Source organism: Sesamum indicum, linkage group LG1, assembly GCF_026168435.1.
Source record: "Sesamum indicum cultivar Baizhima isolate 11 linkage group LG1, ASM2616843v1, whole genome shotgun sequence".
Taxonomy (NCBI): Eukaryota; Viridiplantae; Streptophyta; class Magnoliopsida; order Lamiales; family Pedaliaceae; genus Sesamum; species Sesamum indicum.
The window spans coordinates 15603737-15619189 of record NC_142657.1 but is presented as its reverse complement, the minus strand read 5'-3'; the positions used below and the strand labels follow the sequence as shown (position 1 = coordinate 15619189).

The 15453-nt window shown below is 35.7% G+C and overlaps 2 protein-coding genes across 7 annotated transcripts; both read right to left on the bottom strand.

Annotated features, from left to right (window-relative positions):
* Positions 1-3809: 3809 nt before the first annotated feature.
* Positions 3810-7335, bottom strand: LOC105163004 (25.3 kDa vesicle transport protein SEC22-1). Of its 2 annotated transcripts, XM_088875126.1 has the most exons (6): positions 7170-7332; positions 5752-5960; positions 5175-5335; positions 4923-5069; positions 4580-4656; positions 3810-4276 (listed from the first exon to the last, which is right to left on the bottom strand). In XM_088875126.1, the coding sequence occupies exons 2-6, from the start codon at positions 5937-5939 to the stop codon at positions 4193-4195; spliced, it is 657 nt and encodes a 218-aa protein (XP_088731252.1). In that variant the 5' UTR covers positions 5940-5960; positions 7170-7332; the 3' UTR covers positions 3810-4192. The 2 variants fall into 2 exon arrangements, with proteins under 2 accessions (XP_088731252.1, XP_020553480.1); XM_020697821.2 differs by having other exon boundaries at positions 5752-7335.
* A 2712-nt stretch (positions 7336-10047) lies between these two features.
* On the bottom strand, positions 10048-14488 carry LOC105162982 (protein CORTICAL MICROTUBULE DISORDERING 1). Of its 5 annotated transcripts, none has more exons than XR_016066720.1 (6): positions 14277-14488; positions 13445-14100; positions 13079-13312; positions 12773-12864; positions 11007-11199; positions 10048-10748 (listed from the first exon to the last, which is right to left on the bottom strand). XR_016066720.1 is itself a non-coding variant. In XM_088883350.1 (5 exons), the coding sequence occupies exons 2-5, from the start codon at positions 14090-14092 to the stop codon at positions 11184-11186; spliced, it is 990 nt and encodes a 329-aa protein (XP_088739476.1). In that variant the 5' UTR covers positions 14093-14100; positions 14277-14488; the 3' UTR covers positions 10048-11183. The 5 variants fall into 5 exon arrangements, 3 of the variants coding, with proteins under 3 accessions (XP_088739476.1, XP_011079481.1, XP_011079473.1); XR_016066723.1 differs by having other exon boundaries at positions 11040-11199; XM_088883350.1 differs by having other exon boundaries at positions 10048-11199.
* Between the last annotated feature and the right edge of the window lie 965 nt (positions 14489-15453).

Sequence of the window (15453 nt, the reverse complement as noted above, 5' to 3'; positions counted from 1 at the left end):
GTCAAACATCAACTACAGCATATATAACTAATTAATTGTTCCTAAGCAAAAGGACCATCCTCCCTCTTCCATGCGGGTACCCAAAAATCAAGGTGATACTACAGAAACTACCATGTGATTCAAGGGTGAAAATTATAGAGACTCATGCTATTAGCAGGAAGGAAATAAAAAATAGCTAAACACACCAAACTCAGGGTTCAAAACTACAACATTTTGTAGTGGTCGCTGGTAACCAATTTAAGAATTGGTTAGCAAATCATAACAACATAAGACATTTCAGATTTTATCAATCATTCATACATTTTCTCACAATATATCTCTTCTAGTAAAGTAAATCAATTTAAGACCACTCTTACTAACGAGATATATTGAAAGGGAAAAGAAGAGGGACAATGCACTATCTCCTGTCATGTTGTTGCTCTTAATTTCAATAAATACTCTTTCATATCAGGTAAACAAAAATGAGAGTACACATCTATGCAACCACATAAAAATATTGCAAAGGACATAAATAGACCACAAAGATACACAATACCCGTAATGAGCATAAAATGTTGCGGAACTATGGTGACATCCTGCACGAGAAAAAAGGGTTGTGTAGATAGAAATGAAGACTTACAAATTGAAAGAGAATGACAAATGTAAAAAGACGCAGATAGCATTCGTTGGCGCAGAAGATAAAAACAATATCTCACTTTTTCTATGTTTAAAATGGAAGTAAAATATGTTCTACCGTGACACACACACACACGCACACCCCACACACACACACATACACTGCACACACACCCTAGAGACACACACCGCACACGCACACACACACACACACACACCCTAGAGACACACACCGCACACGCGCACACACACACACACACCCCACACCCCCCATACACACACACCCCACACACACAAAATAAACACACACACCCCCACCACACACACATACACACACAGAAAAAAAAAAAATGCACAAACAGGAAAATGGAAACGCTTGAATAAGGAGGGGGCTTCATTAAGCAAAACTTCTCAAGTTTGTGGTCGATAAAATTGAAAAAGAAATGTAGTAGCTGATTAGAATATATAATAATGTATTCCTTGACATCATGATCTCAATAGAAACCTGCTATAACAGATCATTATTTTTAGAGAGGTTGATCCAGAAACTAGATAATATTAATCACAAAATTATTGCCCTAATACAATTACATATATAAAACACACTGGAAAATGCTGCAACCTTCTTTGCTCCAATAATAGCACTGGGTTCAAAAGAGCAACAATAGTTAAGCTCTTCTTGATGCCCACAGGCTGGCTTCCCCCAAAGTATTTAAGCTCTTCTTGATGCCCACAGGCTGGCTTCCCCCAAAGTATCGAATAGCAACCGACAATTAAAACAACTTTAAACTCAATAAAATTCAAAGCATTACTGCAATATTTCAACTAACAGGACCAATCACATGTCGGAATCACAAATAGAATACTCAGTAAATATCAGAATTTTTTACAACCAGAAGAACAAAGCAATTAAAATGATACATTATATCAAACTAAAAAATAGCAAATGCACCATACTAATGCATTGTCCACTAAACTAAAGTGGTTTTCATCAAGAAGCTCATCAACCACCAGATTAAAGATTGAATAGGGCACACTTAGCAACAGTTTAGAGGAACCTTAAAAGCACAAGACATATCACCCACTCTAGAAGCTAGTCCTCTTCATGACGATGTTTCCTGCTCTTCTTCTTAGACCGCTCCTTGCCCCTACTACTCGCGAATCATCTAAAGTACTGGCGTCAGAATCATAGTCTTAATATGCCTTCTACTCCTCCCTTTATGCCGCAGATCAACAGAATCATTAGAAGAATGATGGTGACTCCTCCTCCTCCCCTTCTCCTTCCTACTCTTCCTTTTTCTTCGCCAGCGCTTCAATTTCTGCGATTTACCTAATTCATAAAAGTGCCTTCAATTCCTTAAAAAGAAAAACAAAAAAAAAAATAGAAAAGAACCTTCAAGGTAATCCAACTACCCATACTGCTCAAAAGCAACATGAGATCAGAAAGTAATCCAAAATAAAAAATGCTATGAATACATGGGATGGTTAACAAAAGCAATTAGCACTGGGCTAGCTTTGTATTTACTAAGGCATTTCAACAAAAGCTTAAGCGACAAGAAACATAAATCACACAAGACGCCTCAATCTTTAACAAAGTTAGCATAAAACTTGTAATGGATTTTGATTACTTCATGAAACTTATCTCTCTTCCAAAAAGTTAAAGTTAATGTCTCCTTCCAGTAAAGGAATTATCTTTCTAAAGAAGAGCCACGGGTACAGCTGTGCATTTATCAAGCAACACCACAGATTCAACAACTTATAGGCCTAATATCTTAGTTTCTACAATACCAAAACCACATTACTAGGAAACTGTTAAAAATATGTACGAAACTGCCCATAAGTACCTGAAGGCAGAAAAATAACAGAAACTTGGGCAGGTGAATGATTAGTTCTTTACCTAATAAATAGTAAGCCACATGTAAGCACAAACATGAGTCAAGCATCAGCTACAACATATATAACTGATTAATTATTCCCAAGCAAAAGGACCATTCTCTCTCTTCCATGCAGGTACCCAAAAATCAAGGTGATGCTACAGAAACTACTATGTGATTCAAGGGTGAAAATTATAAAGACCGCTAATAGCAGGAAGGGAATCAAAATGGCTAAACGCACTAAACTCAAGGTTCAGAACTACAACATTTTGTAGTGGTCGCTGGCAACCAATTTAAAAATTGGTTAGCAGATCATAACCACCCAAGGCATTTATCAGATTTTATCAATCATCCATACATCATAAAATATTGCGAAACTATGGTGACATCCTACACAATACCTGTAGATAGAAATGAAGACTTAAAAATTGAAGGAGAATGACAAATGTAACAAGACGCAGATGACATTCGTTGGTGCATAAGATAAAAGCAACATCTCACTTCTAGTTTGAAACTGGAAGTAAAACATGTTCTACTGTGATACATACATACACACACGAACCCCCCCCCCCCCCCACACACTCATACACACTCATATAATAAACAACCCCCCCCCCCCCCCCACACACATAATAAGCACACACACCATACACACACACACAAAAGAAAAAGACGCACAGACAAGGCAATGAAAAAGTCGGAATAAGGAGGGGGCATGATTCAGCAAAACTTCTCAAGTTTCTGGTCGATAAAATTGAAAACGAAATGCAGCATGAGTCAAGCATCAACTACAGTATATATAAATGATTAATTATTCCTGGACAAAAGGATCATTCTCCCTCTTCTATGCGGGAATCCAAAAATCAAGATAATGCTACAGAAACTACTATGTGATTTAAGGGTGAAAATTATAGAGATTGCTATTAGCAGGAAGGAAATCAAAATAGCTAAACCCACCAAGCTCAGGGTTCAAAACTACAACATTTTGTAGTGGTCTCTGACAACCATCAGATTTTTTGGTGATTGATAAAATGAGCTAACAAGAAACACTGTTGACGGGTTGACCAAGTCAATACTGATCTGAAGCCATTAATGCCCCGAACCCACCTAAGTGCTCCAAAGTAGGAAGATGAAGCCCTTCTGAAACTCTGACCGCACAGTGACTCCACAACAATTCAATTGAGGCAACCACATCAATAAAGTGAACCGCTCGAACCTAAGAAAATAACTATGAAGAAATTGCCAGTTACTGTGGTAAAGACGGTTCGAGAAATACAATGATCAATGAACCCCTAATTCTTACAGCTGTGAACCCATAAATTTGCACAAAAATTAGATGTTTCTGTACTAATTTGCAGGTTGATAGCATACATGACCACCTCAATATTACAATGTTGACGCAAAACTTACACGCACTATTCTTAGGCTAAAAGATCTTGAAAAGATGTTTATAACAGACTGTGGATAAACTGTGTATAAGCCCACAAACAGGTAGGCTTTTCTGATACGTTACTATCAATTTGTCACTCGATCATATATTCCTATTTAGCTGGCATGGCTTAGTTTGTAGTATCCTCAAAATCGGGTGTCCTTGTAACAGATTTTTCGACATGATCGTGTAGGTTGAAATGCAACCATGAGGAAACTGCAAAAGAAGTTTAGAGAAACTGAAACAGCTCCATCAACTGCAAACGGATGCAGCATCACCAAAACTTGTTTCTGACCCAAAGGAGGAGGAAAACAACTCCTAGAACAACAGCAACAGGGGCCCACTTCCGAATCAAAGCCTACAGTCAATGATAAATCATTTATAAGTGAACAAGGAAATTGAACCGGTGCTATTTTAGGGTGGGTTAATGGAGACATTCCAAATTAATAACTTAAGAACTGCCACTGATGTTCGTTCTTCAGTGCCAAAAAACAAGGTTAGTCTCAGACACACAGCCTTAAACTCACTGCTTGCTGGACATGTGTGGGAAAACGACTTTCCAGTTATACAAAGAAAATATTGGAAACATCAGTGCAGTAAGATCCATATCGTCAAATCCATAAATCAGAACCTGTTGCACCGGAAAAGTTATCAAACTAACCTGACGGTTCAAATCTTTTGCCTTATCTGCATATATGCGGGATTCAGATGTCAAGCGACTGGACATTTGGCTGACCTCTGCAAAAGTTGATAGTGGAAAGATATAATGTTAAATATTCAGCGGGAAAGAAACAAGAGGTACACATAATGCCCAAAAAAAAAAAGTCCTGACGTGAAAGGAAATGAAGTACATATTTCATATATTTTGATCCTGCAAAGAGGACAACCCAGGAAAGTATTGAGAGGCCAGGTTATTTTATTATTCCATAATTACTTTCGTATACCAATGCTCAACAACGGAGACCTCGGCAATAGTAAAAGAATTGATGAAAAAAATCACTCACGATCCAACTTTTCACCAACACCAAGAACTTCTTGTACATTGCGGGTCATTATCTGGTGCACTTCATACAGTTCATCATTCAACTTTGCAATATTCCGTTGAGTTCTTGTATCCTGGTACAGTTTCTTTGTCTTCTGCATGAATGTATCTGGCAAAAGCAGGATAGACCAGTTATAAGAAAATAAAACAATATGAAAAGGAAGTACTACAAAATACTACCTACATGTAGAAATAAGAGAATGCACAAACTTACCAAATTTAATGAAAGCATATGGTCTCCCAGCAGTTTCAATCTGATTCCCATACACACGCTCAAATTCATTTTTGAGGTCTTCCAGATATTGAAAGGCAAGTTTCTTAGGATAAGCACGATCACACATTGTCAAATAGCACACACGCCCTTCAATGATATAACTAGGCTCCCAAATTAAGGAATTAACTTTGCACCAACGGAGGAAAAGAGAATACTACTTACACAAATTGAAGTTTTGAGTACATGTTAGATGCCAAGTCTTATCTAAACTACGTAAGGGAATGGCTGCCAACTGTTAATTCAAAAGGAACCGTCACAACATAATGGCAAAGAGATTTAAAATATCCAACTGATGGATGAAAAGAAGCAAAATATCCATTTCCAGTATTTTGCAATAACCTCTAGATCCTTGGCAAACCACAGACCAGATTCAGATAGAGGAGCAGCTTCTAGGAATGATTACTATCCATGGTTGAGTTTTTCTTTTCCAAATAAAGTGACAAAACAGCATATATAGGTGCTTTCCTAATAAAATATTTCAGAATTTAAAAACCTTCAACAAATATGCAAAAGATACTGGAAAATGTAGGGTCCTGTTTCAATTGACATTCTCGACGGCTCATTCTGGCCTCTTGAGAGGTTTTTGAACAAAGCCTTAACTTGTTGCTTATAAAAGTCAGCATCAGGCACATCACGGCCATCATCCAGTCCCTCTACTAGTGGAAGGCCATCAGTAACACGAGCTATCAGTGTCAGTTTCACCATCTTTATTTCACGAGCTCACACCTATTAAGATACTTAACCAAAATTACTTAAGTGATGAAATTCCAATTGAAGTTTGCCAACATTTTAACATGTATCTCTTTCCATTTCTAATTCTGCCATTTGTCAAGAAAAATGACATGAGACAGTAGAGAAAATGAAAACTGCATCAACAATATGTAGATCGCAGTTCCTGTAACATCCCAAGCAGGAATGAGTTAACATTACATTTCAGAAGCATGTTAGAATTTTCCAATGCTTTCCCAAGTACAGAAGTAGGTAGTGAATGCGAACTTAAGTTTACTTAAACGTGAAAAATAATCCCAACATAAACAAGAAAACATGTAGTGTGAAAAGAATTTCTCTTTTTGGGTCCTCATGCAGCGGTGTCTAGCTTTAGGAAAAGCAAAAATGCCACATTCCAAATACAAAAAGCTTAGAAAGTGCATGTGGGATCCTATCATTATTGCAATCCTGAGAGCCAGGTGTGGACTACACATCTACATTAGGTTATGGCAATGCTGTACATGCAAATGAAGCAACGGCATGTAAGCACGAGTCCGCCCACCTTTAAACATGCTTTTATCAGGCAGGACAAATGCAAATTGATAGGGCAATCCAGGAAATATTCACATAAGATTTTGTGCTTGGCATTAAGCAAATACCATAAACTCAAGCAATCAAGTACTGCTCTTTCCCTTGTGTTTTCACCACTGCTTGCGATCACATGGCACAAGCAGTATATAGTGTTCAATTACACACTAGAACCAGAATCATGCTAGTAAATCCTCAAAAGAATCTTTTTTCATTATCTGATTTTAAAGGAAAACATCAAAGAGATGCTTATACAAATATAGCTATGAGAGACTGGATGTAAGCATGCATTTCTATTCTTTTTGATTTATTTTTACCACACTCAGAAAGTACTTAAAATTGGAGAGTTTATATACTCCACAAAGGAAAAGAACATGAAACTCAATTTCTTTCCCTTCTTTTTCACTTAATCAGGTAAATCTTGTTTCAATACAGCGTCTGCCACAAAAGCCCAAATAATCCCACATTTTGACAAAGGCAAACTAAAAGTTAATCCTGCATATTTTCTAAAACTTACACACAAATTAATCCCCCCACACACATAAAAAATAAAACCATAACAAAACATAATTAACAGCGAAACCGCACTTCGAACATGGTATTCACATACAAGACAAATGCATAACAAAAAACAGATACCAATCACATGCGAATGTGAGCCCTCGTCGGATGCCTATTCGCCGAAAAAAATTACGAAACTCGTGTCTTCGGAAAGGATCCTGGTAATTTAGCGATCTGAAGGGATGATTGAGATAATGAATGCAATTTACAGGATTTGAAATGGGGGAAATACAAAATGAAAACAGAAGTAGGGTGGTTTTGCAAATTTTGAAGAAATGGCAGTTTCACTGTGGGCCGTGGGACGGAACAAAATCAAATGTTCTTGAATGAAATGTGAATTGGGCCGAGAGTCCCAGGCGTGGCCCAATTTCACGAGTTGGGTCCAAATCTTTGGGCCTCATATCAGCCTACAACATATATTTAAAGAATAATTACACTCTACTCTCATGAAATTTTGTGTAATTAAACGTAAATCTTATATGATTTAAAATATTACATCTAATATTTCTAAAATTGCTTGCGGTCTAATAATAAGTCCATCCGTTAATCAAAATTCACCAAATTTAAAGATTTTAGCAAAAAATCAAATAAAAATTTGTATTTGTCCCCAATTGACTTGTATTGATTTATTACAGGTCAAAAATTTTTTTTTTTTTTCTATAATCAAATTACTCTTTCACATTTTCACATGTTAATATATGCGAAGAGATGTATGTATTTTTTTATAGCCGAATAGCACTCTTTTGGTAGCTTAAAGTTTTTTATCTGCTTTTTCTTTTTTCTTTTTCAATTATTTTATCATTTTTTTTTCTTTCTCTTCTCATCTTCCACATTCTTTTTTTTTTTTTAATTTTGAAAAATATTTCACAATCTTTTTACTTTCCTCACTTCTCTCAACTTCCACATTCTATTTTTTCTCCCCCCTTTTCTCCATAACTTCTTATAATTTTCTTTAATATTTTCTATTTATTCAATTAAAATAAAAATTACAATTATTCTTTAATCAATATCTATACCATCTATTTATATTTTATTATTAAGTGAGAGCACCCTTTTATTATCTCATTTAATTTCGATCTGTCATATATTTTTTAAATTATAAATTAATTAATTATTCTTAAACTCCTGCATTTATCATGATTTTCTATAACTACCTTTGGTAATTATTTTTTTTTTCTCAAAGTATTCTTTATTTTTCCAACATTATTTATTATCTTTGTTTGTCAATATTCTTTTATAAATTAAAATAATTATATTAAATTATAATCTTAATATACATCTTTAGGTACTTTAATATAAATATTTTATTTTAATTTATTTTTAAAAATTATGCATATAAATAGAATGTACCACATTTACTATACTATATAATTATTGACCAGCACCCTTCTATGTTATGGTCTGTTAATTTTTTTTTTTTCAACCAATAACTTTTACAAATTCTCCCACACTATCTACAAGTAGTAAAAACTACATTTTTAATTAGTTATTTTTATTTAATTAATTTTTTTTTCTTTCTCCTACTTTAAATATTTTCTTTTTAAATTATTCATTTTTTATCATAATTTTTTATGGTATTATTTTCGCTTAAAATTTATTTTCCCTTTATTTCATTTCAATATTATATTTGTCTTCCTTCATTTATTAAAAAGCCAATCAAATAACTACATAAAACAAAAGCAAAAAGATAAAAGGAAATGATATTTAATTATTTTTTTAAAAATATTTTGTGCACATATATTAAATATGACACATAAAATTAGTTTTATTATTAAGGAAGAAGAACCTTTTGCTGTCTTACCATTTTTGTCTTTTTTTTTTCAATATTTAATTTAATGTTTTAATTTATTTATCTAAGTCCCCACTTTTCCACTATCTTTTGTAGTTATCTCTCTCTTAATTTTATATGACATTCTTTTCTATCTTTTAAAATGAAAAAAAAAATGTTTATGTAACAAATAAAAAACCCAAATTAATTTTATTTTGATCAAAAACTATTTTTACTAATTATGTTTCAAAAATATCCACAGAAAATTAAATAGAGCCCATTTTATTTTAATTCTTGTATAAATTCTAAATTCCTTTAATATCTTACAAAACTTATGATTATAATCCAAACTATCAAAATTTAAAACAAAAAATAAAGGTAACGAAAATTTTTTTTTAGTGATAAAATTGAGGTCTCATAGTAAAAATATGGGATAATTACATCTATACTATGTTTACATAAATCACTCATATCTTTTAAAAAATTACATATACACCCATTATAAATAAAAATATTATTTACACAAACCATCCCATACTCGATTTTGAGAAAGATCAAAATTGATTTCTTCATCATTCCTCTTGTGTTTTGCTAAATTCTCCGAATTCAACTCTCTCAAACTTGTCTTGTGTAATGATGTCTATGGCTGCCAAACACGGCATCTTATTGAAAATCCTGTATATTTTTCTCTCTTAAAATTAAAAGGGGTTGATATCAAACTGACGGAGAATAGCAACACTAACAAAGAAAACAAACGTTATGCATGAAATATAAAAAATGAAATAAAAATATAATTAGGATATGAAATATATAATTATCCCTAAATTGTGCACATACGTTAATGTGTGCTGTAAAGTTTTCACACGACAAATTTAGCTTTAGGTATTTTTCTTTTTCAGTTTTGTTCTGAATTCTCCTCAAACTATTTTCTTATTTCTGTTTAATTTCGTGTCTCTCCCTTCCCTTCACTCTCACTAATTATAAATATTCTTTTTAATCTCGAGTACCCACTATAAATTAATCCACTTCTCGTCTATTTTTGAATTTTTTAATTCAAGAAACTAACAAAAAAATATAAATAACAAGAATTATACATTAGTTATTTATTTTTAATTTGAAAATTATGGAGGGAGCTGGAACGTAGTACTTGAAGAGAAACGGGGTGGGGGGAATCAAGATCTCAATTAGGATGATCATTTTCAGTTCTTACTAATGTATTTCAATCTAAAAATAGATAATTGAAGGCAAGTTGGTATAGAGGTTATGGTATTTTAAAGATGATGATGAACCCCATTTTCAGGATGAGCAATCCATAGTCTTTTCCTGTTATGGACTTGATCACATATGCCCAACGAACCCTTGCTTTCTTCTACATTCCCTTATAAATTTGCATGATTCTCAGCCCTTTACAGCACAAGAGAGCAACAATCTCAAGAACAGAATGGCCTTCCGTGCGACGCTTGTGTTCATCACTCTCCTTTCCGTAGCCACCTCCATGTCCTCAGCTGCAATCATCAACGCTGGGATTCTTGGAGGTGTGCTCACTTGTACTAACACATCCATAGCCATAGTCGGGACGTATCCCGTTATCTCACATGCAAGAGTGAATCTTGTCTGTGGGAGTGGCTCATTGGCACAAGTGGTTAGATCAGTTGTCACGGATACTGCTGGACTTTACAACTTTCTCTTTACCACTCTCGACACTGTGTTGGCTGACCCTGGAAGCTGCTACCTCACCGCCGCCATTCCATCCGGCTCTTGCTTCTTTAGCCTTCCCTCTGGTGTTCTGAGGATCCCTGTTGTTGTTCTTGGCACAATCGATGCGTTGGTCGGACAATTGCTCGTTCTTGCTCCCGGGCCAATGTCCTTTGTGGTTCCGGCCTAATCAGCTGCAAAATATCCGCCACCATGCATGGTTCATGAAATAAGGAGAAGTTAAGGAGATAGAGACTTCGATTAATGCTAATGTATTGCCCATAAGATGGTTCATCTTTGATCATTGTGATGTTTCTTTTCTTTACATTAATAAAGCATGAGCATTCTGGTTAAAAACAAAGATACAAGGAGAACAGACTTAAGGAGGCAAGAAGGCATAAGCATTTATCATTTGTGATTCCATAGAAATAAGTATAAGCCATAGACATCACTTGTAATGAAAGATATATACACATAGTCCTGACATATTGAGATTTGATGTCCAAATTGGTGGATGGCCAGCCTCTGTGAGCTTTATGTTGGCAGGTGATAGACCTCATCTTCCTTTGATAAATTCATTGCTTTTTTAGGCGGCCAAACTTCCAACAATCACCAGAGGAAGATGTAAGCTACAGTTGGTTAGATCTGAAAAACAGGGAAAAGTGAAGGTTAAGTTTTTAAGCAAACATCCAGAATTTATCTACCGATCCAACCAACAAAAGGGTTCAACATATCATGTTTGTGGGGGTCGATCAGAGATGAACAGAGACAAAGTTTATGATATATAAAGCATATCAAAACCTTGCTTAACTCAATACAAGTACTTAGTAGATTTATGTGTTTTCCTAAGATGTAAGGTTACTTTGTCTAAGGTTAGCTTCAAGTACAGGTCTCCTAAAGCAAATGGTTCTCAAGATTTTCATTATTCTGTCCCTCAGGTGATGCTTTAGAGTAGTTAGGCAAAGGAAACATAAGATCTTTTCGTATATTAATTCATTGATAAATCAAAAGACGAAAGGAAAATGGGACGGGTTTGACTGAAGCTGGAGAAGCAGGGCACATGCCTAATTGCTCGATTGCTCTTCTGAGAATTCGGCATGTGCTCTAGCTCTCCAGCTTCATCCCTCTCCTGAGGAGTACGGACAAGCTAAGAGGCCGTTGCCAGAGGAAACCGAAGTTGTGCAGGTAAATTACTTTTAGCTTCGAATTCACTTGACTTGAATGAGACAATAACAGGAGAGAAAACAGATTTTCATAAATGAAATCAATCTTTACAATAAAGGTTCTCTCCAAAGTTACAAGGATGTGGCTGGTGATTTACTGAATAAAAAGTGACCATAAGTTAAGGGGATTTGAAATCTTCAAACATAAAGCAGAATAAGTTAATCAGCTTTTACAACTTAAGATGGTAACAACATTTGTCAGTTTGTTCTTGTGGATGCATTTTCCCTTCAGGGTATCTTTCTACATTCCAAAGCTGATGCTGCAGAATCAACGTGAACCAGCAAACAGGCATAAACTTTCTGTTTCAATCTATCAATGGTCTCAAGAAGTTCACTTTTCTCTGAGCTTGAGTTGCTCCTTAGCTTGTCTAACCATTCATTTGCTTGTTTTAGCTGTGACAACGTTGATGCAATGTGGTTATTTTGTTCCACAACTCGCGCAGCGCTCTCTTTTCCTTTCTTTTCTTGGCTACCCCCGCGGAAGCCTATTTCAAGTGCTTCTCCAAGGAAATTTAGAAACCATGATTGCATTTCGTTTGCAAGAATCTTTCTTAGTTCCGTGATTTCTTTCATACCATCTCCCTTAGACCATTCTAGTTTATCAGCCCCAGTAAGTTCTGATGAGGTCCTGAGAGTTCTGTTCACACTTCTACGATGCAATGGACCGCATTTTTTACTGGACTTGTCCTTTTCTTGCGGTGTTGAGTTTACTTGTAAATTCTCCCATACATCTTTTGTTGGAATGGCTACATCTGCTTTTTCTATCAGTTGTTGGAGTGTAAAGAACTTGGAGAGAGAGAGATGGGGGTTCTCTGGAGAAGCGGAGGAATAAAGATCGGCGAACATACTAAAACAAGACAATAAAGAGGAGTCCTAAGAAAATCAGGAGATACCAAGAAGTCGCTCCGTATCAAAATGAAATCATAGCTTGTACCAATACCTAAGAGCTAGTATGTGTAATGTGATGACAATTTACTTGCAACATCTAAACTTACCTGAGGCACTTGGCGAGATTTGCTGCTGTATTAGCTTCTTTTTGTGCTTCTGCAGCTACCAAAGAAGCCAGGTTTCCCCTTCTAAGCATTCCCTTGTAATGATGCAATGACAAGTATAAATACGAACAATTAAGTATTTCAATTTTTGCATGACAGAATACGGAATCATCTTGATAATAGCAACATCCATTCTTTTTAATCTTTCAACTCATAAGCCTCCAACTTCAACTGAATCCATATCCAAAGCATGAAAAGCAAGACACACATCAGGCCGTTCTTCAGAGTGATTTAAGACAAGAAATATACCTTTCCAGGCTTAAGAAGTGTGGGTGGCAGATTGGACCAGGATAATGCCTCAGGAGATTGCTTTTTGTTACTGCTATTTGGCAAACAGTTGAAGTTGATGTTTTCTTGTTTATTCGTGCATTTCACTACCAGAAACTTAGAAGCTGTCACATCTGGTTTGCTGCTAAATGAATCTGTATCTGATTTCTGTGTTAATGCATCAGGACGAGCCCGGGAAGGACTTGATGCCCGTGACTGGAATGCAACAAATACTGGAAAATTGTTATGATTTTGGAGTTGATTTCATCCAAAAAATGGTATCACACAAGAGTCATTGGCACATAGACAAATTCAACGATTATCAAGTTTTTCAATGAAATATCATACCTGACCTTTAAGCTCATTTTGCTTCCCTCTTAGAGGTCCAACTTTTTTGGCTGCTCCACCACTCTCATTCTCACTGTCCTTTCCTCCACCACTTTGATCCGACTCTTTTCCTTCCGATTTCTGCTTCAAGAAACCCTGCATGTATCGAGAGGCAACAGCCGTTTTCTCCTCCTTGATCACGATTCTCTTTTTGGCAGTTTCCTCTTTTGTATCGAGCAACTCATTCAATTTCACATTCACCCCATTTTCTTGATCAACTTGCAGAGTTCCCTCAGATGCTTCCAGCAATTGCATCAAATCCTTGGGATTGCCCACAAATGGATGTCGACCTGGAACCGGCCTAACGCCGACTAAGATAGGAACTGGAGTCCCAGGCTCCATTTTCTCCACATAGAAAAATTGGCCTAGTTGTAATTTGTTGTTCAAGATTAGATCAGTATCTTCTCTAGATAGGGAGACGTAAGTCGAGTGGGAAGAATCTGAAACCTTGATGAAAAACCCATGGTCGGGCCACAATTCCGATCCTGATATAGCTGGAACGATGCTGATTACCTGTAAAAGGACGGACCGATACTCCCCACGAACCTTTAAGTTGGAATTAATACTTTGAAGGAGTTTGATTAGTACTCCAGGAACAAGAGATGCCATTGTTTTCCCTGTTTCAAAACATGAGACTGAACAATCATCCTGCATAGTAAAGCAAGAACTATAAAGCAAGAAAAGACATTAATGTTTTCTCTGAAGAACATAATGCAATTCATAATTCCAATGCCCGGAAGATAGTTGCAAGAAAGCAACATAGAGTTCTTGGGAAAGAGTGATGAACAAGTACCTCAGAAGCTGAAACTGTTGGCAAGCAGAAAAATTAGATCCAAAAGAGCCACTTTGAGACAGTTTCTGCGCTGAGAGGAAAATAGTGGAAAATGAAAATCTTGAAAAGAGAAATGGTGGGATAGCAAAAGCCAAACGTGGTGGAAGCCATGAAGTTTGTTGCATTCTTTACATGGGAGGCACGTAACCATCAAAACTTCTTCTTGGCTTTTAAGCCAAGAGACCATCTTTTCTTTAAAGTAAGATAGGGCCCTCTATAGAGTAATGAAAATTACAAATTTGGCCTCCATCCAACAATGTCTTGAATATAGTACATGGGTTGATCTGGAAATTTGCCTAGATATCTGCTAAGTGTTGACATTTCCATGTCCAGGAAGAGGGGCTGCCTCCATTTCGAAAGGTGAGGATATTACAATATCCTAATCCATCAATTATTATAATATGCTAAATTATATGTACCAACTTCTACACTAATAATGTGACTGCCCTTTTGCCAAGGACAAGTCATTAGTTGGTAAGTTAAAGTCAATGCATGATGGTTCATGATGTTTGAATACTTTTAAAATAGTGTTTCTTTCTTCTCGTCAGATACAACACGACAGCTTCATATATTCGACGCATCATATACAACAAATGTATTGGCAGGTAACAACTATGTCGTTTATATTAAGGACAAATTGCAGAATATCTCGAAATTTGTAAGAATAGCTTTATGTCCTTAAAAATACTCTTTTTTGACAAGGATTTTCAGACATGGAAGGTTGATTGCCAACCATGTGGGCAGCAGCTCAATTTGAGTGTAAACCTTTGATCATGCGTAATAAGATGAGTATTTCATTTCATGACATCATTATGTTCTAATTTAAGAGTTCGGACTCCTGCCTGTGAGTTCCTACCCATTGATGATAGCCTTAAACAAAGGATTTGAAAACAATCCATGAGTATATCCATAGATCCAGCATCATCATTCTTACTCGTATAACGAAAGCAGCAGCTATTATCATAGTAACCATGTTCACCAAGGGCAGTAACATTACATTTTATATTACTATCGACTGTGGACTAGGAATGTAAACGAGTCGAGTTCAAATAGAGCTCGATATTTTTTGGTAAGCTCATATTCGATTCTTATATGATGAGCTCGAGCTCGGTACAATTTATTATTATTATTATTATTA